General features: G+C 42.1%; 1 protein-coding gene across 4 annotated transcripts in view; it reads right to left on the minus strand.

The window, feature by feature from the left end:
- Positions 1 to 10,639: 10,639 nt before the first annotated feature.
- The window catches only part of XRCC5 (X-ray repair cross complementing 5), a 76,993-nt gene continuing 64,355 nt past the window's right edge, over positions 10,640 to 23,277 (minus strand). For 3 of the 4 annotated variants that reach the window (XR_003044707.1, XR_003044706.1, XR_003044705.1), the window contains exons 18-19: positions 21,851 to 21,947; positions 20,065 to 20,125 (exon numbers count right to left, since the gene is read on the minus strand). Coding sequence is in view for 1 of the 4 variants with exons in the window: in XM_006906741.3 (XP_006906803.1) it covers positions 10,863 to 10,877; positions 11,645 to 11,719; positions 20,058 to 20,125; positions 21,851 to 21,947 (255 nt within the window). In the remaining 3 variants the exon portion in view is untranslated. Of the gene's footprint in view, positions 10,878 to 11,644; positions 11,720 to 20,057; positions 20,126 to 21,850; positions 21,948 to 23,277 lie in introns of those variants that run through there. The other variant, XM_006906741.3, reaches the window with a different exon arrangement.

Genomic DNA, 23,277 nt, shown 5'->3' on the forward strand with positions numbered 1-23,277 from the left:
CCCCTGCTTAAGCATATATACCATGGCTACCTTGTGTCACCCTAACTTCCTGAGTCAGGTGGGTGCAGGGGGTACGCCTCAAAGGGCCAAGACAGCTTCCAGCACCATCTAAAGCACCATGCTGTCAAGTGCTCCTCCTCAGGCCTGAATCACAATCTTCCATGCTATACCTTTAGACCAGTGGATGGTCTGAAACCAAAGCATTTCCAGAGATTTTCCCCAAACTGCATGTATCCTAGATTCTGGCGTCAGGAACCTCTCTTCTTTTCCTAGAAGCCTAGACAGCCTCCCACTAACAGAGCCTGATAATAAATGAGTTCATTACCTTGGCTGCTGGGGCCCATGACAGCCCATCTGCTGGCATGATTAATTAAAACTTTGACTGGCAATGGAGGTGCCATCTCAGGGCAGGAAAGCAATTAATCGGAACATCTTCCAGCCCATCACTTCTCATGGATCCCAGAGACCGACACTAGGAAGAGACAGCAGGGTCTTTGTGGGTCGGTCCCACTGCTGTCCTCTCCTTTATGTTCCCTGCAGCATCTCCTTCCCGGAAGCCCACTCTGAGTGAGTGGGGGTGGAGTAGGGAGCCACACCTTGCGTTCCCCACGTTGGGCAGGGGGAACACCTCCTTAGAAGAGGGTTTTTCCACTCCTCCCAGGAGTGGGAACTATTGGGGTTCAAAGGAGGGTTTCACCCTCTCTTTTCTTGACCCCTATACTCAGGCACAGCGAGCTCCCCACTTTCCATCTCCATGCGAAGATGTGTACACCACTCTGTCCTGCCAGCTGTGTGCGAAGCACCGCTGCAAAGTAAGGCCTCAGAGCTCTTCAGCCCATGGCACCAGAAGCCCTGCACTGGGTGGGATGCTGATGCTTTCCTGGTCATAAATAGGGCTGCTCCTTTGGTCCCCAACTATCTGTGATAAGGGTATGCTTATCTCTACATCAGAATGCAGAGAAGGAGTCTCAAGCTCTGAGGAGCCCCCATCAACTCTGGGAAGACAGAGGCACTGCACTTGTCTTTTTCTGTGTAGCCCACAGGTCCTGGAATATCGGCGTGAGATCCAACGTGGGCTTCTCACTTGAAAGATGCCACAATAGGTACCTCTTTGTGCCCTCACAATCTAGAGAAACTGTCAAGTTTGCCTTTGGTCTACAGAAATTCTGTACCTGTTTCTAATACCACTTCTTCTTCCACAACTCAGCTCCCAGTGCTCGTCTACTATGTCTGAAACTTACTCTGGTGAGAACAGTTTAAGTTATCACATTCATTCGGAGCACCATCATTTTAACAAAGACCAAAACCTTGAGCTGTGGAAATGAGAGAGGTGCACTTTTAGAACAGGAACGAATGAATGGAGGGAGGGAGCTTTGGGGTCCTCCGGACCTCCTAGAAATAAACTTCTATACTAGTACATTAGATAAGTCCGTCCCTCTATATCCTCAACACTACCACTTAGCAGAGTTAGCATTAGTTCACCATATCGCCAGGAAGAAAGTGGGATGCAGGGTTCCTCCTCTGGATAGCCTGTCATGTGGGACTTACATCCTCTCAGGAATGATGTCCTAGAGTTGAGTATGAACTGGAGTTAACTCATCTATATACACTTGGGTGCTTCCAATAGGTGTTTGTGCTTTTTGGTAGCACAAAGTGAAAAGATGACTCGGAGACAAGAGTTGGGAGTGGGGCTGTCAGGCCGTGTATATTGAACAAATATAGATAAGAACGAAGAGGGTGGGCAGGAAAGTGGGGTCATCTTTGTGGGACACTTTGACTCACACTAAGAGGAGGCTTAAGCGCTCAAGTTCTGCCTTCCTTACAAACTCACTGTGGGATTGCAAGGAAAAGTCTCCATATTTCTGCATCTGTTTCTTTTACATGTCCATTTGGAGACTCCTTCTTGACTTATTGTACGGTAATGTGGTGGCAATAGGGAAACTTTCATGTGATAAGAATTTTGAATTTTAACAGAAGAGACTTCTATTACTTTGTTCAAAGCCCCAGCGGCTGCCTGAAAATGTGGATGTGCTCAGTCTTGGCTGCCCGTGTGTTCTATGATGTACCTAGAAGAGTGTCTGGCACACGGTAAGTACGTGCGGAAGAAATGAGTGAAAAGACTAGGAAGACTTGACGTGTCCTTCAAGCCTTCGCGTAGTCCAACATTTTTGAAATTTTTAAAGTCACGAAGCCCTATGTTCAAACAACATCTCACGTGTATTCCCGATAGGAAAACATTAGAGAAGGAGCTACTTGGGTTCAAGTGCACATGGATAGAGTGGGGAGCTCCTCATTTGCCCCATTCTGAATTTACAAATCAGAAAATGGGAGTAAACAGAGACTGCAGACTTGCAAAGCTAGCGCCACACCCAGGTGCCTCCTCTCCTGGGTAGGTGACTCTCAGAGGCCACCAGACTTCCCAGTGGAGGGCCTGGGGTACCCCGCCAGGCCACGCCCCCAATCTTCTCAACCAGAACAGCCCCACCTCTACCTGTCATATATGGGGAGCTTCTGCATAGGCTTTCATTTGAGGAAAGGTTCTTAAAGAGAGTATTTATTGAAGCAGAAGTTGGTTACTAGAGAGGACTCAATTGCTCTTTATTTCATAACCTAGAGAGTCAGGACACACATACGTGAGGCAGGGACGGACATGCACACTCCTTTCTCCTTCTGTTTGGGGGTTACTGTTTCATTCTGTGCAGTGAACACTCATGCCTCACTGACTCGGATTTAATTTGGTAGGAGAGAGGAAGAGAAGAGGAGAGATGAAGAGGAAAAGCGACAAGGGAAGAAGCTCCTCTCTGTCTCTTCCGGCCCTGAGATGCACGGGAAGGAGCGACTGGGCAGCCTTTCTGCCCATATCCCTCTAGGCATAAATTTAGAGGTAAATATTGCCCAGAGTAGGAGAGAAACACCAGAAGATGGTGCCCAAATGTGGTCGCACATGGAATCAGCAGGGGATCTTTAAGCACTACTGATGCCTGGCTCCTGTGTTCTGATTCAATCAGCGGCCTGTGCCGTGGGCAGCAGGAGTTTTTAAAGCTCCTTGATGATTCTATGTGGAGCAAAGTCTGGGAACCGCTGCACCAGGGGCAGGGATGTGCAGCCCTGCCTGAAGCCTCCCAGTGAGCAGCCTGTATGATTCTCACCCCACTTCTCACCAAGTGTGGATCCCAGGGACAGAAATTCGGACAGGACAGAGTTGCAGGATGTATGAAGGTGGGGCCAGAGCATCTGTAGCCACATGGTTATTCTGCGGCACAGGCAAAGGAGACAGACAAGAGCTTTGCAGGGGGCTGCAGGAAACAGGATGTGGTAGATTTTAAGAGCTTTCCTAAAAATGGGGAAAGACGAGAGGGAAATGGCTGAGGCATGAGGGAGAGGGATGAGTGTGTCAAGGGGGGGGCAGTGAGCAGTCAGGTGGCCTGCTCTGAGGAGTGGGAAGAGGCTGTGAGGAAAAGCTAACCCCGCCTGACAAGTGAGCAGAAGGGGGCAGATGAGCATATGCCCTTCCTTGACACTGGGCCCCAGTTTCCCAAGAATCTCAGGACCCAAGGAGTAGGGGAAAGACAGATTTCCCACCACAGAATGGCTATCAGTGGGGTCGGGCTCTCTGCCACCCCTCTCCTTCCTCCAGTCCTTCAGGGGCTGCCCAGGCTTGGACCTACATTCTTCTAGACTATTCCAACAGCCTCCAAACGGCTCTCCCTGCATCTCCGAGGAGTAGTGCAATACTGCCAAATAACCTTGCTGCCTATCCGATTGAATTTTTTTCAAAAACGGGTTTTCCCATGACCTATTGCCGTGACCTATCTTTGCAGTCTAACTGATCACCATTTTCCATCATGCAGCTCACTCTCCAGCCAAACCAGACCACTTACCCTTTCCCCGAACCTGGCCGGAACTCTGCTGTGTCTCCATCTGAACACCCTTTCCTCTTATCATTCAATTCTTGTTCCATTCATGGTCTGCCTTAATCAGCTCCAACTACAGAAAGCGTCCCATCACCAATACTGAAATCAATCTCTTCCTCAGTGTCCCTGAAGCCCTTCTTGGGTCCCTTTACAGCCTTTCTCAGCTCGCGGATTCTATTTGTGAGCTTCTGGAGGACTAGCAATGTTCTTCCACTCTAATCTGGAGTAGTTGGCAGTGTTTTGGATACAGCAGGTATGCAACGAAGTTTATGAAATTTTATAGACAAGGAACCTGGGACACACATCAGGGAATGGGGTGGGCACACGCACCTGCTGCGGGGCAGCTGGAATATCAAGAGAGGTGGCCCTTCCAGCCAGCCTTGGTGTGGGACAAGATCCCAGCGTCCAAGTAATGCCCATAAGGGCAAACGTAAAAGGACAGAGCCACGTGCCTGGGACCAGACACTGACCACGTGGTCTCTTTCCTAAGAATTCATGAATAAAAGGACACATACATATCAATAACAGCTAAAATTTATGAAACACTTGGTTTCATTTCCACATTCTCAATAAACACAGAGACAGATTATTCCTTCACAATTCTGCAGTCTGACCCTTTCTATTCACACAAGATGCACAAATGTTCATTACCTTCCCATCGAATAAGAACATCACACACACACAATTTTCTTACTTATAAAAAGGGGACTGAAATTGAGCCCCTTCCATCTCAGGTGATGTTCTAGATATCTGACAGGTACAACAAACTCCCTAAAGGCCTGCTCACACGTGTGTCCAACTCAACCCACCATCTCTCTGTATCACATTACTCTTGCCTCTAACGCCACACATTTATTCTCTACAGACGTAATAACCAATCTCAGTGGCTGTTATGGGTTGAATTGTGTCTCCCACAAAAGCTATGTTGAAGTCTAACTCCCAGGACCTTAGAATGTGACCTTATTTGGAAACAGGGTTGTTGCTGACATAATTCCTTAAGATGAGGTCCTACTGGAGTAAGGAGGACTTCTGATCCAATGGCTACTTCCTTATGAAAAGATGCCCTCGGAAATGAATACAGCGGTCCAGAAAGGGAATGTGTGCACAGATGTGAGCACGCTGGGCACAGGATTACGCCTTGTCTGAGTAATGAGTAAGAGTACACGTTAGAGAGTTTGGGTGTGTGTGTGTACATATATTATGCCGGTAAAGTACAAGTTAGAAGGTTTCAGTCTGTGTGTGTGCGTGCGTGTGCAGACACACACACACACACACACACACACACACACACTATACCCTTCAGACCTGAAACTTCAAGTGTCTTCTTGGCTTAGACTCTCAATGGGTTGTACGCTCCTCTGCCTCTCTTTGCCAGGGGGCACATGGTAGTTAATGAGTGGTGATTAAACTTCTATTAGGACACTAATCAACGTAGCCCATAAAAGGCATTTAATCTTGATGCTGCTGGATGATTTATGGCCCAGGGGGCTGGAAAAAGGGGAAGGAAATCTTTAAACAAAGGACCCAGGTGAAGTGACACATTGTTATGTGACCAACCTGAAGTTCTAAGACTTGAAACACATACACATGAATGTGCACATGTTTCTGCCCATCTAGAACTCAAGTTGCCTTGAGTTTTCTCTTAGAGTTTTCTATTCCTCGTTTTCTTCTCCAATATCCCCCAAGAAGCAGCTGTCAATTTTGTCAGAGAAAACAGATGGCCTGTTGGAATGATGCATCTGGATCACAGAGCAAGTTAAGGTCAGAGATTGAGTTCTCTCTCTGAAAGTTGTTATGGATTAGCTGACCTGTGTAGGGCTAGCGGTGTCCATTTGCAGAGGCAGAGTAGGGAATTTTAAAGCCAGACAGATGCTGGCATGGAAGAAGAAATTTAGAATTGGAGAGGCTGATAATGGAAAATATTTACTGTGCACTTATTACGTGTCAAGCATTTTATGTGGGTCATCCTCATTTATCCTGACGACTTTGGAAGATAGCTACTGTTACCATAAGCCTTCTTTGGCAGTTGCAGAAACCAAGGCCAAGAATAGATGAGTAACTTGGCCATGGTCACACAGCCAGGAAATGGTAGAGGCAGGATGTGAAATGTAGGCGGTCTAAGTTGGGAATTAAAAAGCAAGCTTCTAGCGGGAGGAGGATGGAAAGAGCTGTGGAATTACCAAATGGCACAGACTCTGCAGATGCCTGAGGCCCTAAATTACAGAACTGAAATTCCATTTCTGTACTTTCTTGGTACTCTCCAGCTGCCACCATTGCCTACCATGGGCCAGCGCAGGGACTCAGGTCATGGTGGGAGGGACAGCTGCACTTTCTCAAGGCGCTGAGAAGCAATGTCGCAGGGAGAGCAAAGTCTGTGTGAGGGGCACAGGGGGCGCTCCCAAACGGGCCCTGGGTATGGAGATCTGGGAGGCCCCGTGCTGTGACAGAGGGTGGGACCTGCTCTGGTTCCCTCCAGAGGTATCTCTGGCTGTGACACAGGACATAGGGAGATGAGTGAATAAGAGGCTGGAAGTACTCAAGTTTACTGACACTGGCTTACTCTGTAGGGAGTGATATTCAAGTGACTGATTTTAAATCTCAAACAAACCCATCAATTGCCATATATACAGCAAAATGGAAGACTTGAAGGGTGAAGCAACTTCTCTGACCTTATGTAGCTAGCTAGTGAAGGAACTGGGTGACAAACTGTCAGCTGGCTAACTCAATATTCATTCTCCCCGTCCTTTCTTCCTGAGTTGTCTCAAGTAGGATGGCTGAAATAATATAGATATTCTCACCCTCACAATTGCCCTTGCTGCTAGGGTTAGGCACGCGAACAGATTCTGCTCAAAAATTATTTGACTGAGAAGGTCTTGTCTTCTCCCAGGCCATCCTGCCCACGGATGAGATGTAAGTGATTTCATTATTCTATTGCTTATAGAGCCTAAAGGGCTTATGAAGGCCACACAGCTGTTAATTGCTACTGACATCAGAATTTAATAAACTTAGGAGTGTCGAGCACCCTAATGCTCAAGTGACTGAGCATTATGCCATTTGCCACTAAAGAACAGAAGGAAGCCTAGCCCGGGGTAATGTTCCCATAGAGAAAAGGGCAATTCCTTCCTTTCCAAATGACCACTGCAAGTCAACACTGTCTAAGCAGAGAGGATCAACTCCAGATTAGGTGGACTGACCTACATGGGGTAAAAGTGTGTGTGGGGTGGGGGAGGAAGCCCATTCCCCTCAACCCTCCCAATATTTCCCTGCTCACTACAGGGACGAGGACCTACACATGTGACTGGTTCCAGAGCCACAGTTATTAGGGGTCATTAAAACCCCTCATAGGTTATATGTACATTAAACTTCAAATGCGTTTCCACTTTCTGCTCCATGCTGCCGGCCAGGCGGTAACAAGATCTGGTGTAGGAAGCAGACTACAAACCTAAGCTGTGAGCCACAACCTAGCCGTTTCCACCCTGATTTCTATGTTGCTCCTTATGTATTTAAGCTCGGCAGGGAGTTAACAGGAGAGGGGTGCTGGGCAAGGCAGTATACGGCCATTCTGTGGGCCCTGGACTTGATACTAACTTAATATGGTCAAAACCTCGGGCGACCATATAATCTATAACCCATATCCAGAGGGCACTTTCGAGAGTGAAAGAGGGTAGTATTATGTCAGGACAATTCCCAAGTAAACTGGGACTCATGGTCACCTTATCTAAATTATCAAAACCTACCCGGGTCTTGACCCCCGACCTTGACCACACAGAGACTCTAATTTTCATAATAATTAGATAAGAAAACCTAAGTCTAATAGCAATAGATAATTATGAAAACTAGCACTGGAATACTCAAGGTTCTTAAGAAATAAGATAGAAATAGCGATATGAAGCAGACCTATTCCAAAGTTCTGTGCATGCCTGCTATTTTGAGTCTTCATAATATCATAATACCATAATGCTTTATTTGTATAAAGTACTTTATAGTTTACATAGTACTTTCAATGGGCATGTTCTTTCTTAGTAAGCCTGGGAGGCAGGTAACAGGTTTAGCATCTCGATAAAGGCCACAGAGAAAATAGCAGAGGCAGAACTCGAATCTAGGACCTGGGCTTGCCTAGTGGTCTTTTCCCTCAAGGGATCTACTCCAAATGAGCTTTGAGCTTGTGTTTTGAACCTAGAGTACCTGGGAGAAAGGGGGCAATACAAAATGAAGACAATGTGAGATAGTGGACCAACACATTATATGCTGCCTGAATCAAAATTAGCCGTAAAGCTAGTCATTAGCACTGTACATATTCAAAACAGAAATATATATGTGTCCATTTATTTTCATAACTATCCTTAACTAGGTAAAAAAACTGCCTATCCCCAATATGGTTTTCTGAAGAATCTTCTAAGATTCTAAATTTTCTATGTAAATTAATTGGCAAAGGATTAAACTCCAACATTTAAGTTAGTGGTTCTTACCAGAAGGGCAGCGCACACCCTCAAGGGGCATAAAGGTTGTGACTGGAGAGGTGGGTGAGTCCTCCACCTTTATCTCTACCTCCTCTGTAAGCCAGTAAATGTTAGAGAAGACCAAAGACGACAGGGCTGACAGTGATTTCCAGGTCACATGCATGCAAACCTATCATTTGCGGGACTAACGGGCTCCGAGGACCAGCACATGCCTGAGGACGATACTGCCTGCTGCTCTCCCAAGGCCACAGTCAGCAGAACACCTAGGAGTTCTATAGCTCTGCAAATCTCATCTCAGGGCAAGGGGACTTTGGATGTGTTCATTCAAAACATGATGCCCCCAAGATGGAAAAAATCAAGAACCATATGATTTCACTCATATGTGGAATATAAAACAGAAAGCAACAAACAAACAATCAAACAAGACAAACACTCACAGACACAGACAACTGTATGGTGGTTACCAGAAGGAAGGGGGAGGGGAGGTAGAAGAGGATAAAGGGGGTCAAATATATGGTGACGGAAGGAGACTTGACTTTGGGTGTTGAACACACAATGCAATATACAGATGGTGTATTATAGAATTGTACACTTGAAACCTATATATTCTTATTAATCCACGTCATCCCAATACATTTACACAATTTAAAAAAAAACGATACCTCTACTCAGAACAGTATGCTCTGACCAAGTCTACACAGCACGTACACACTGCCTACATGAAACGGATTTAGAAATTACATGGCTAATTTAACCCTTTCTCATTCTAGCCTGTTAAACTGATTTCTTCCTTCAGGTATTCAGATAATTTAGGTAAAAATGTGCTTAGGGAAGCAAAAATAACCCACTGCCTGCATCATAAATCAAAAAATAGCAGAAGATCTAAAGGACTAACTTAATTCAAACATTTCCTGGTTTGTTACTTGGTTTGACAGAAGGATTATTTCCAAGAGGAAATTCCACCAATTGCCAACAACAAGGGATGCTTCTGAGGCCATGCTCACAGAACTGATTCATACTGCCAGGAGGAGCTGATGAGAATAATGTGGAATTTTGAGAACAAAGTTTTTCTTGTTAATTCTATGAAATGTCTCAGTTTCATCCAAGTCACACACATATCCTGGGATGTAACTCTCCAACTGGACAGTAAGACATGGCATCGCTGGGGTTGCTTTAAACGGGCACCTCTATGTCAAGATTGACTCGAGTTTGCACAGTATCACGGGGTGTCCCAGAGGCCCCGAGTAAGCCACTCCTCCCTCCTCTCCCCTCAGCTGACCGAATGATGTTCTGTTGTGGAGATCCATTTCAATCAATGCACAGAGGGTCTTTAATTCTCAGCAAAGCACTGAAGCGTTCTCTTGCAGACGATTAGTAATGAGCAGTGATCCGCAGGAGGAGCGAGTCATTTGTGCCTTTAACGTTATGTCTGCAAATTGAAGTGAGTCAATGACCACTTATAGGGGTGCTGAGGATATGGGAGATTGTGTACCACAAAGTTTGTGACAAAAAGGAAAGAGGAGTTAGAATTCTGGGAAGAAATGAGGTCAGGAAAACAAAATAATGCTTTTCTATTTCTTCTTTTAGGTAAAAAACAAACAAACAAACAAAAAAAAACATCATACAGAGAAAAAGGAAAGGACACTTAGGTGGAGTTGGGAAAGACTGGGAAATTAAAAAGTGTTTTAACACGACCAAACTTTCTCTCACGAGACCCAAAAGTCGAATAATGAAATGATAAAATCCTAATTACTGGTGGCAAGTTTTGTTTTTTTCAGGGTTCGCTAGTATGCCAGAAGCTGGGCCAAAAGAGCATCTTTATGAGGACACCATAACTCACTGCTTAAAATGGGTACGTGCAGGAAGGCCATGCTCCCCCTTCCACCCTGCTTAATTTCCTTAATTTCCCACCTACAGGCATATAAAGACAAAGTAATGCGTGACTAAAAGGCTTAAATAAAAAGAATAACGGGCCAGACCTCACCCAAGAGTCTCCAAACCCAGCTTTCTGTTGATAGGGAACAAATGCCATTGCGTGATCAGCATAAGCAGTGATGGCTGTGAGATGATCGGGCAAAGGACAACACCTGGGGAGGACTGAGAAACTCACCAGTGACCATGCCACAGTGCTGGGTGAGATAACTCCATGAGGGCTGCAATCCTCACCAAGATACCAGGTGAGGAGGAAATCCATTTTCCAGAAACTTCAAAGCACGTGAGTTACGTACGAAGATCAATAAGACCACAAGAGAAATAATACACCGATCAGAAAATAACAATGTCTCTTTATAAACTTGTATGGGATCTAAATATCCCTTATATATGCATATATTTACTACACAGAGAATTAGGTGATTCACTTCCATGTAACCTGCAGGGACCATCACCAGACCTTCCTGTCCCCGTGAATGGCTTCCTCCAGGTTCTGTGTAGAGCTCCCAGCACGACAGTGATGACAAGGCTTGCAGACTCCCCACACATCCAGGACCTAGATCAGGTCCAGCTGTTAACAGGAACAATACATTTAGAAAGGAACCAGGACAACTTCAGAACACTGCTTCCCTGGTGAGAAAGAGTTTAATGACAATAGCTCTCTTCATTGATAGTATGCACGTACTTGCACACTTACTCATTGCTATTTAAGGAGTTAAATAACAAGTATCACCTCACTCCAATACTAAGAACTTTTCCACAAAAGGCTGAAAGTTTTTACTGGACAGCTGTCATGTGAGGCTTAAAGGCAGAAAGTTTCCACACACGAAAGATGGATGTAAAGGCCAGCACTTCCACACTGCCTCCCAGGCACCCGGACGCAGTGTGATGAGGTGCAGAAATCCCCAAATGCCTGTAAGCCTCTGTTGCTTACGTTAACTGAGAACATTTAGGAATGAGGCTTTTTAAAGGCTGTTTTTATTTGTCAACCCACACAAATCACATGTTGTTATTGCTTATTTTGTTAAGAACAACTTCAGTAAATTAAGACATTTTACTACTTATAGGAATAGCCTCCCCAGTTCTTTAGTCCTTCAAAGAAGAGGATTAAACTGAATGAACATATAACTAAAACCACTAAGTACAGAAATTTCCATTATGAAGTCACCTATCTGATTAAATATATAATGGCAATAAATAATAGTGCAGAGAGCTTCTGGTGTGTTAGAAATAAAACACAAATAAGAAACAAGTCTATGATAAGCAGCCTTCATGCTATGTTTAAAGCTCAGATGACTTCAATCATTAGAACAGCTAGTATATGTTAAAAGTACTTACTAAATCATCCACATCGCCACCTTCTTCAAATACGGCTGCTGTGTCTTCACTGGGATTTTCTTTGGGGGCCAGAAACTGTGAATATAAAGTTGGTCATGAATACCAAAAGAACATTTTCCTCTCTTCTGATGAAGGAACAAACTGCTAGCACTGTAACAGGCAAATCTAAGAAGATCTGCTTAGCAAAGTCTCACTACAAATGGCCCAAAAGAAACATCTTCACATCTGCTCCTTCATTTGTCTTTGGACAAAAAGACTAATTTTGAAGTTGAGTAGTCCACACTACCTAGTCACAGAGAAAGTTCTTGTGAAGAGGCAGGGAATGACATGGCTCGCCAAGGTAGTGACAATGTAAAGGGGCCTACGTCGAGCACTGATGATACCTGATATTCCCATCTGTGCTTCCACAGGAGACACGTGGGCTCATCAGGGTTAGGAAAAGAACCAAACTCCCCAAACCAGCAAGTCTTGGTCTCTTCTGAAGGGAGCGCAAGAATCAAGGGTCTGAGCTTAAAGATTATTATCATCCATTCTTCAACTCCACTGTGCACAGAAGAGATCAAAGGAAGAACTTCTTGTAAATGATGTGAAACAAAAAATGGGTGAGCTTGGGAGGTTGTTCAATTCCTTTCTGTAAATCCTTCAGTTTGTATTAGAAATGGTTTGAAAACAGAAAGGTGGATGAGAAAACTTCTAGTGTTCGCTTCTGTTCAGCAGCAATGTTCCAGATCTGGAGCTTCTAAAAGGCAGACACATAAAAGAGCAAGGGCCTGAACTAAAATCTGCAAGGATTGAGGAGTAAAACTCAGATTTTAAAAGGGTAGTGAGTGCCCTTGAAAACCATCTGAACACTCCTGCTCTCCATCCTGTCCCTTCAAGAGACAGCGGTGGGGACTCTTTTTCGTCAAGACATGTGGTAACTACGTCTAAGAGCTAGGTTTTGTCAATCACTTATCTATCCTAATACCAGAAGTGATCTTCTGGTAGCATGAGTACTTAAAATGGTGGCAGAGATGGTTCTACAGGAGTGAGTGTTTTTAAAAGGAGAAGTGGAAGGTGGAGCATGCCTCTCTCCCCCCGCTGGCGCTCCTCGGGGTCAGTGTGCATGGAGCACGCCTGCGGTGAGTGCACCCGCCAGCCCACTTCTGCTCTCCTGCAGCTGCCTCCACCTAAGGGGAAAAGTGTAGTTACACTTTTCTCACTTTCTCAACATGAAAACATGCAAGAACTGCTTTCTCTATACATTCATGTTATATCTGTGGTACAACCGACACAATCGAGGCCTCTAAAACTAAAACATAAACACACTGAAATATGTCTAACAAATCAAAACCAACGTCACCCTTTAAGCATTAGGCTGTGTGTAGCGAGGCTACGACAAGCAGTCTTTGTGCTGTATTTACAACTCAGAGGACTTGCAGCACTGCACATCCTTCCTAACTGTGCTAACTCACAGAGTTAGCAGAATGGCAACAGCGGCAACCGTCTGTGCAGAACTGGACGATGCTTCGTTAGCACTGTGCATGTGGCCATGATGGTTCCCTGTAGACACGAACTCTCTCCTGACTTTTCACCCCTCAGCCAAAAGCCACCTCCCCACTCATCATCTTCAAGCATGACCGAGAGGTTGGGAATCTGTCTTTTTCTAAAGCATTTGTGGATATTTCTATAGCCTTTTGACCACCCGAAACTGGACTGTTCAGTGCTGGGACTCAATGGTGTAAGAGGCAGAAAATGCCACCAATGGTGGTACAGTCTGGAACAGAACTGTAATGCAGCTTCTATATCATTAATTTTATTTATTCTGGTAGATTATTAATAAAGATATCTGAGGACCAAATACAGATAAATAAGAAAGCCACATATGTATTTGCATATGGTTTATGTCTAAAGGTTAAACTGCTCTATCCAAGATTCCCAAATTGATCTTTATTTATGATTCTCGTAATTATCACTGTTAAAAAGTAATTTTTATTTTGTTTCTCTTCTCATTATCATTAATCTCCACATGATTTTCCCTATATCAGAAACACACAGCTAAGAATAAGACATCCATTTGGGGTGAAGAAAATAAAGAGTAGAGCTGTCATAAACCTCACTGGGGCCAAGAACGGCCAGCGCTTTCCAAACACAAACTCTGTGGGCCAAAAGGTTCTACAGTGCACTCATCTTTGATCACCCTTTAGTAACCTGATACATGGTAGGTACTTACTGATGAGTCTAGAAAATCTCTCATGTTTTTTTGGCACATGGCTCTAAAAGCTCCAATTCCCGTTCCCTCCCCACCTGCAAAGCCCCTTTCACACTGCAATGACAGGATAAATTAAGATAGGACCACCTGCACAGATCGACCACAGTATATACAATTAAACACAAATGGCACATCTCTGAGACCAGACCTAACTCCTAGGAACTGAGGAGCAGCAGCAAACAATCTGTCGTTTCCATCAAGTGCTGAACATCTGCAACTGATTTTCCTGATAGATCTGCTCAACATTTCTGCGTAAGCAAATTACGGTTAAAAGCTGGGCTGCCATCCACTATCTTTCCCAAAGCCCCCAGGCAAGGCTGAGCTCTCACACACATCACTCCTCATCATCAGAGTTTTTAACTGCAAGTAATTTCCAAGCTGTGCAGTGACAGGGAAGCTAGAGATATAGCAGAGAGTTCAGTAATTGGCCTGCTTTCTCAATAATCCCAACGGATTCTCTGAAAACATCAGAAAAAGGGAGGAGTCTAGTCTCATAATTTTTTGCGTGTGTCTTACCTCTGCAACATGCTGAAGAAGTAGAGAATAAGTAGAAAGGGCACTGATGTAACGCACTTCTCTTCCCTCGGACCACTGTCACTTACATGGGGTACCGAGAAAGAGCCTCTTTACTTGGAGATCTTAAGAGAATGGATAAATTCAATGCCATCCTGGCCATAAGCTGAGAAATGGAATCAATAACATCTGTATAAAATTTCCAGTCCTTTCCCTCCATAAAATTAGAAACATTCAGCTTGTGCTCAGAACCTTACTGATCCCCAAATTAAAAGCACATGGCTTCGGCTGGGCTGATTCAAACACCATCAGGCAAGTCCAAAAAAATCGCCCGTAATCCAGAAGTATAAAAGCATCAGAAAGAATAAAAGTCCACTTGTATATATTATGCTAAAATAAAGCCCCCGGTAGTTATTTCATGCTATAAAAGCAGTAGAGTGCAACAGAGAAATCCTGTAACCTAGTATGGAAGAATAGAGCCATAACCTTAGCTCTGTCAGTTCCTCAGTAACCCTGGGCGCTGGCTACTTAACTTTCCCATAACAAATTTTCCTCACAAATAAAATGGGAATATTACTATTACCCTATCTATCTCATGGAGTTGTACTGAGTTTCAGATGAAATAAAGTATGCAAAAATTTTTTCTGATGCTGTAGGTTTTATGTTCCAATTCCTAAGAATATACCCAACATATGTCCACCAAATAATATGTACAAGAATATCCATAGCATTTTTCTTCATAACTGCCAGTTTGGAAACAATCAAGTGTCCATCAACAGGAGAACAGATAAGTAAATTGTGCTATAACCATAGAAGGGAATACTACAAAGCTATAAATAATGAACAATTCTTGACAATATAAATGAAACATAAAAGGCCTAATTCCAATTATAAGAAGGTTAAGAACAGGCAAAACTATTCTCAAGTGACAAATGTTGGAACAGTGGTTACCTTGGGGGATAGGGGAATTATGCCTGGGAAGGTACAAGGGAGACTATGGGGTAATGAGAATATTCTATATTTTGATCTGGGAGCTAGGCATCAAGATATATGAATGTGTAAGAATTCATCAGGTTGCACATTTAAGATTTTCGTATTTACTGTATGTATTCTCAACTTCAATAAAGATTTAAAAATTATATCTTAAAAGTACCAAGGTCTAAACAAATGTTAAGGTAACACTGTGACATTTTCATTACTGCTTTTCTTAGACTAGCATATAGAACAAGGACACCAGAGATTTAAGCCAGGAAAGGAAAGTGGAAAAGAACAAAGGAAAATATCCTGGGGTCCATCAAGGGCCAGCAGCTAGAGACCACTGTTCTCAGGAAATGATTCTTAATTCCGATCTTATAATCCTTCAGAAGACTTTGGTGATCTCTCACGCAAAAACGAGCATACTCTTGAAAGAGGGGGTGTGAGAATCTTTTCTTTATGTAGATGTGGCAGGTGGCATTCTAAGGTGGGGGCATGGAGAGGTGGGGCCAAATCTGACTATAGTAGGAGTCTAAGGGTCTGGATTCTGGTCAGTCCTACTGGCCAAGAACTTGTTGTAAGACACTGAGCAAATCAACTTCACCTCTCTAGATAGCATCTGTAAAATGACCAGATGGCTAAGCTCTGAGCACATATGACATTAAGCTGGAGAATCAATGTCAACAATAACAAAGAAAACTAACATAGGCTGCTACAGGAAAGATTAGTGTTAAAAAGATGATTTCTCCCGCAAAGAGCGTGGATCAAATGTTTAGGCATAGCTCAGCCTCTTAGAATCCCATGAGAAACAATACTCCAAAGCCATGGGGATAAATCCTCTGTCCCCAACGTGTTCTTAATACAGAGTTAAAAGAATGTAGGAGGTCGGCCTACAATTGGTTTCCTGGCCAATGGCTTACTATGAGGCCTCAGACAGGTCATTTTACTTCTCAAGGCCCTAAGTTTTTCATCTATAAAATAAGAAGTTTGCACTAGATAGGTATTTTTCAGGTTCTGCTCTGTGAGGTCCTCCGAGTCCCCTGAGCACGGGTACTCCCCATCTGCCACGTCCACTGTCCATCAGCTGAGGAGTGCCACCTTTATCCGTTTTACATAACAGGCTTCCTTGTAAGCTTTCAGTTTTAAAAATAAAAACTCAGTAAGGAGGTCATCAGGATTCTTTCCAGCTGAATACAATTCTTTTCAACATAAGCCAATGTTCTCTGCCTCAGTTAAGAATCTGGCTTGTATAGGTTCTTCTAATCCAGTGCTTTTCGGCAGCGCCATTATCAACACTGGGCCAGATAATTATTTGTTTGGGGGCTGCCCCGTGCTCTGCAGGGTGTTTCCAATCACTCTTGGCCTTTGCTCAGTAGGGGTCAGCAGCATGCCCCTGCCGCAACCACCAATCACGTCTCCAGACTGCCAAATGCCGTCTAGGGAGCAAAATCTCCTGGTTGAGAACCACTGTCCTAACTATAACACAGGTTAGCAAGAAGAAACGTAAAAAAGGAAAAAAAAGGTTTTTGATAACAAAGATAAACTTCAAGTGGAGGACAGTCTATCCTGATCTTCCACAAGTCCAGGTCTTGTGGCCAACGGCTAAAGCCCAGGTGCTCCTGGAATGTGCCAGGATGCACAGCCACAATTCTGTCCACACCATGCTTTGAGAATGAAGTGATGGATGGCAGGTACACAAGAGCTACACAAAGACTTTACCAAACATCAAATGTTAATGCCATGTCTAAGAATAGCAAGTAGAAAATGGAAAAAGTTAAGAATTGACAGGTTATAATGACAATAAAAATGAACATAAAAGGGGTAAGAGCTATTCCAGGCTTCAAAATGAAACGAGAGGTATCAGTACACTTAAAAGAAAGTGACTATTTGTATCTAAATTTATGTGATGGAAGAACTTTCTATTTCTGCAGCAGGGCTGACTTACCTATATTTGTCAAAGAGTCAAAAAATCCACACATTTCTAGAATACAGTAGGGGGAATGGCACTCCTTAAGATTTGCAAGTATAAAGTTAAGATTCAGTTTTCACTTCAAATGGACATCCCTGGATAATTATTTCCCTTCAAATCATCAACATTTTATAGCAAGAATTTGATAGCTTGTCAACTTTAAATAACTTGTAAATATCTTGAAAAGAGTTTAAGAGCACCATGAAGATTGTTCTTCAATCTCTCTGATTATAGTCAAGTTTCCTTAATTGATTATTTGAGAAGTGACAAAATGTAACACTTGTTTTGAAGGCAATGTAAATGACTTTTTAAACACATGATCAAAAGTGATTATGCTTCCCTAACTTGGCCAAGAGAAATAGCTGAAGCGTGTCTCTCCTATTAAAACCACAAGGAATCAGCTTCCATGAGCCAGAATATCTCTAGGTAATTCTCCCCATTACCATCTGTAAATGTGCAATCTCTTCTACACGTCTCACCAAATATCAACAGGTGCCATTTAAAAACGTTTTTAATACAAAGGATTAAGTCTTTACTCTGAAAAACAAAACAAAGGATTCATGTGATACTGAAGGAGACGTAAAAGCATAATCTTGCAAGTCAGACATGACAGCATGCACATGTGAGGCAGAACCATAGGCTCTACTGTGTTTACTGTTTCTTCTTTATTTGAAGATGGAGAAGTTTTCAGAACTGTCTTAAATTACAACCAACTGAAATCAGTTCTGCTGATAGTAGAATCACGTAAGGACACCAGCCCATATGTAATCATTAACTGAAATTCCTCTCCACAGCTTAATTATCAGACAATAAAATTCCTTTTGGAAAAGCTCTGTGCCCTTAAATTTCAAAGAAGATACCACACATGCAATAAAGAACAAACCTCAGACTATCTGCAAGAAGCGTATTATCCCTTCTTCGATTTCTTTCCTCTCTAATATTCTGCATTCACTTAGCTGTGACACCTTTGGTTAAATGTACTGCTGTGAAGAAAACTACCTTTTTAAGATCACTGCTCCCCTCTTCCTCCAAAAACCGTAATATGTACTCAACTCTCATCTAGATAACAGATATTATTTTAATACAACAATGACTAAAATTATTTGTCTTGACTAATTTTACTTGTTTAGCAAAAACTGATAAGCCTTTACCATATTGATGATTAATTTTATGTGTCAACTTAGGTAAGTTATGGTACCCAGTTACTGCTTCAAACACCAGTCTCAATGTTGCTGTGAAGGTATTTTGTAGATGTGATTAACTTTTATAATCAGCTAACATTAAGTAAAGATTACCCTCAATAATGTTGCTAGCCCTCATCTAATCGGTTCTCATCCAAAGGAAATCTGCCTCAAGACTGTAACACGGAAATCCTGCTTGAGTTTCCAGCTTGCTGACCTGCCCTACAACTTTCAGATGCGCCAGCCTACACAATTGTGTGAGCCAATTTCTTAAAATAAATCAATCTAAACTCTTTCTCTCTCTCTTTCTCTCCCTCTCAACCCCTTCTGAGACAATAATCAGCATCTATGCTGCTAAAGTTACAAGGTATTACTTTCTGAAAGCAAAGACCATATCTATTTTAAAAAATGCTTTTGCCAGGCACAGTACTTAATAAAAATTATTGTATATTCTGACTACTCTCCCAAACAACATTATTGTCTCTGCCAAATGACTTTATAAAAATTCAAGGCATTTTAATTTGGCCTGAATTTAGCCGTATGATGAACATTTCCAGCCTTCTTCTGGCCATTCCTTTAAGATTCCTGTTCTGCCACTTCAGACCGAGCTCTCCCTTACTGTGTGTAGTTATTTTTCGAGTCTCACTCCCTCCTATGCAACCTTGTAACTGAGTTTCTAGAGGACTGGGGTGCTGTCTTATCATCCAACACAGTGTCTAGCATATAGCAGAGGCTTAGCTTAGTACATACCTGACAGCTGCCAAGTGCTGTGCTAGCAGGACTGGATCAGTCAGTGACTAACTGAAACTTAATGTTATGAACCATCTACTTTTGAGCTATTCAATTTAATTTCCTTAAAATGTCATCAAAAACCTGAGGTATAATAAAGGATTACTGAGCTAAATAGCCCCATGCATTTGACTCACAGCTAAATCAGATTCAGTATTCTTATACCAAACAACAGGGAGACACTGGCCAAATGGCCTGTGTCAATCCAAGTGCACGGGGTTTGCGTACACGGGGTCTTCTACTTACTGAAAACACGTGGATGTGCCTTATGCTAGAATACTAGTGTTCTCTACCTTGCTGCAAATTACAATGACCATGCCTAGGACCCATCTCAGATAAACAGTAGCTTGGGGGAGGGGCCCGGTCATCAGCACTTTTTTAAAAACAAAACAGCTCCCAGGTGACTACTGTGTGGCCAGGGTGAGAATTCCTGGGCTAAAGGGATTTCATAGCCTAGACCCTATGGTCCAGGCTAAGCTTGGACTCTGGAGCTACTGAAACTGGGATCACGTATGAGTTCTGGAAACATACCACAGTCTATGGAAAACTGAGTGAAATTATAATTTCTCCCATAAGGATGCTGCAGCTGAAGCAATTTGCCTGTTGGTTGAGTAAAAATGGGTATATTAATTTTAGTTACCCTTAAAATTTGACTTCTTCAAGTAAGAATGGGCATCAAGACAATGATATCCACTGCAATGACAGACACATCTGAAGACAGAGACTTATCAATACCTTTTTGGCTTCTTCATCTGTGACAGAACTTCCAGAGGCTTCATCTTTGGTGATCAGAGTAATTCCATCTAAAAAATAATTCACAGAGGAAAATCCAAGGACAGAATTAACCCCAGTTCCACCATCCTTTCCACCATACCTCCTTCCATTTTGCACTGGAGATTTTTAAAACTATAAAGGTACTCTTCCCTATAAGAAATATCTAACTCTAAAGGTACTTAACTCACATTGTTCCTTCCATTTTACATTATCCTTTCTCCTATTTTTGCTTGTGTAAAATAAAGGCCACTTCTCAAATGCTACCTGCTCCATGAAGTCTTCCTTGACTAAATCCAGGTAGAAATACTCTCTCCTTTAGAATTCTCTGATCACTTTATTTATCTCTTTGAAATGGCTCTCATCATATCTTATCCTGCATGACTATTTGTATAAATTTTATCTCTCCTAACAGTACTATACACCTTTTTCTAAGGCAGGGATGAGGTTTTATTCACCTTTATATTCCTCTCAATGTAATACGCAGCAGCAGCTCAGTAAATAAATAACAGAATGACTTCTAGTAGTATTACTTGCTATTGATGGAATGGCGAGAAGGCTAAGGTCAGGAGGAAACATGCTCTTACCATGGCCATGCCTATCATTTAACATGCAATTTTAGCTTAGTGAGAGCAAATTAAGGATAGAAAATCACTCTTTAGTTTTCTCTTCTTCCTAAGATTTTCTCCTGCCTCAAACATATGATGTGTGAAACACTTTCAGGAAGGCACATCCATTTAACATCCATTTGCACCTAGAAATGGCACAAGTGATGTGTATTCTCTCAATGGGATATTAACTCTCAGAAAATACATATCTTGTGTATGTCTGTAAATTTCTTTTCAGCAAACAATATGCTAGAGGCATTCAATAAATACCAAAACCAATCTCTTTCATCTACTTGGTTGGCAGCAGAGACATGAGAGTGATTTGAGTAAGTCCCACTCACCACCTATTCTAATTGCTTTTGCTCCCCGGTGTTAAAGGGATGAAAAATGAACTGTCAGAGAAATGGTTGCCTGTGTGAGGAAAAGCTGCCCATTGGAAGTCGGACGGATAGGTATAGAACTCCTTTACACGGAATTTGCACAGAAAGACAGGTCGAAATTAATTTGGGGGCTCTGCTTCAAGCGAGAAGTTTCACACTTTCAACATTGTTGTTTTTCTAGTATCTATTTTTATGATGTAATATCTTATACTTGGGTTCTAAGAGAAAATCAAGTCAGGTTTTAAAAAATGGGCAAAGAGCAATGAAGAAAATCAAACATCAAGCCTAAAGTTTAAAGAGTGTGTGGCTGCCTTCTTTCTAGGTTTAATTTGTGTTGGTCACTGTGGTCAGTGAGGAACTGAGTGATTTTGGTACATGAAGATGCTGGTCTGCTGATAAGAAAAGCCCAAGAACAGGGAAATAAAAGGTAACAGGAGAGCAAAATATGGGCGAGGTCGATGAAAGTGCTATGGATCCAGCAGGGCTGAAAGTGTCTATGAATCTGAGAAAGGGGGCAATTTTGCCCACACAACTTCTCTCAATAAATAGAAAAGTGCAATCTTGGAAACAGGTCATGTTACCTAGAGTTTAAGATGGGACTTATACGTTTACTTATTATTTATCACTTTGTATTTATGCTTATTTTTAGTTAACTGAATCCTGAGAATTTCCTAAATCCACACAGAAAGTCATCACACGATATAATTTATACTTAGAGTTTATATTTATAAAAAAATGGCATAAATATTTGGAGAAGATGACAGCTTACCCTGAACGACGATTTCCCAGAAATGATTTAATTGTTTAATTTCTACTTTCTCTCGAAGGGCTTTCAGGAAATTGTTAAAGCGCTGCTCTTCGGAAAACTGTGGTGGCACGTGGGGGTAGAGGAGGTGGCAAGTCAGAGCACATACAAAAATAAAGTCATCCCCAGACTGAAGTACTACATACACTGAATCCACCATTTATAAAAATTTTAAAAATGCATCTATCTATTTACATAATGTTCTTTGGTAAATGGGAAACTGACATTTCAAATTTCAGATTTGTTTGCTGGGAATCTGAACTCCTTTACCCGTGGAAGGAAGGTAGAGAACTTCCCAGAGCCACACAGTTTTTTGGTGGCTGGGTACTTTGTTTTTTAACTTTTAATATAGACATATTCAAACAAAAAGAAAGAATAATTCATTGAACACTCATGGACCCATCACACAACTTCAACAATTATAAACTTGGCCAGTCTTGTTTCATCTACACCCCTACCTTCTCCCACAACCCTTGGGTTGTTTGGAAGCGAATTTTCGTCATCTTATTTCATCTATAAATATTTCAATAAGCAATATCTAAAACATATAGAAATTTAAGAAAAAAATACTCATAAAAATTAATAATAATTCCTGAATAGGAGCAAAAACCCACTCAGTATTCACATTTTCCCAACTGTTCCATAAAACAGCTTTTTTAAAAAAAGTTTTATAGTTAGAAAGGTCTATACATTAAGATTAATTCCGTTCTAAAGTTTCTTTTGATCCTCCTCTCTCTTTTTTTTTTTTTTTAAAGAAATCTAATCACCTGGTACCTTTAAGGACATGTGGTGGGGACTGTACAAGGAAGTGCTATCAGATACTCCATCTAGCCCTGGGGCGGCAGCAGGGCGGGGGTGGGGGGTTTACTTAAAAAACAATATGTTTCCACTGTTTTCATCTAACCATATTTTTCTCCACCTGAGTCACCCTTGTCTTATACTTTGCCAAAATTTTGTCTTTTATCTGTAGGGAACTGGGGTCATCTACACCTGAATCTCTTATTCTATTCTAACCATTTTTTCATTTTTTTATCATTCTTTATAGTACCTAAACAATTTAAGAATTAATTTGCTCATTAATTCAGCAAATATTTAATAAGAACCCACATAAGAACTAACATATCCCACAACTATGCCTACTTAAAAAATACGGTTTCTGATTTAAACTTGCAAACTCTTGCCTAGAGTTTGGAGGGTTTTTGGAAGTGTTTTCTAAACATTTCTAATAAAATCAACAAAAAGCCCACACAAAACGTAGGGTAGAGGTGCTGAGTAATTTTCAGTGTCCACTCCTACCCCACTCCCAGCCCCTGTATTCAGATTCTTACTCTTGTCTTTAGAAAATCCTTCCCAATAACTACGCCAATATATATTTTCCATTAATTTCCTTA

Source organism: Pteropus alecto, unplaced genomic scaffold (genome assembly GCF_000325575.1).
Source record: "Pteropus alecto unplaced genomic scaffold, ASM32557v1 scaffold110, whole genome shotgun sequence".
NCBI lineage: Eukaryota > Metazoa > Chordata > Mammalia > Chiroptera > Pteropodidae > Pteropus > Pteropus alecto.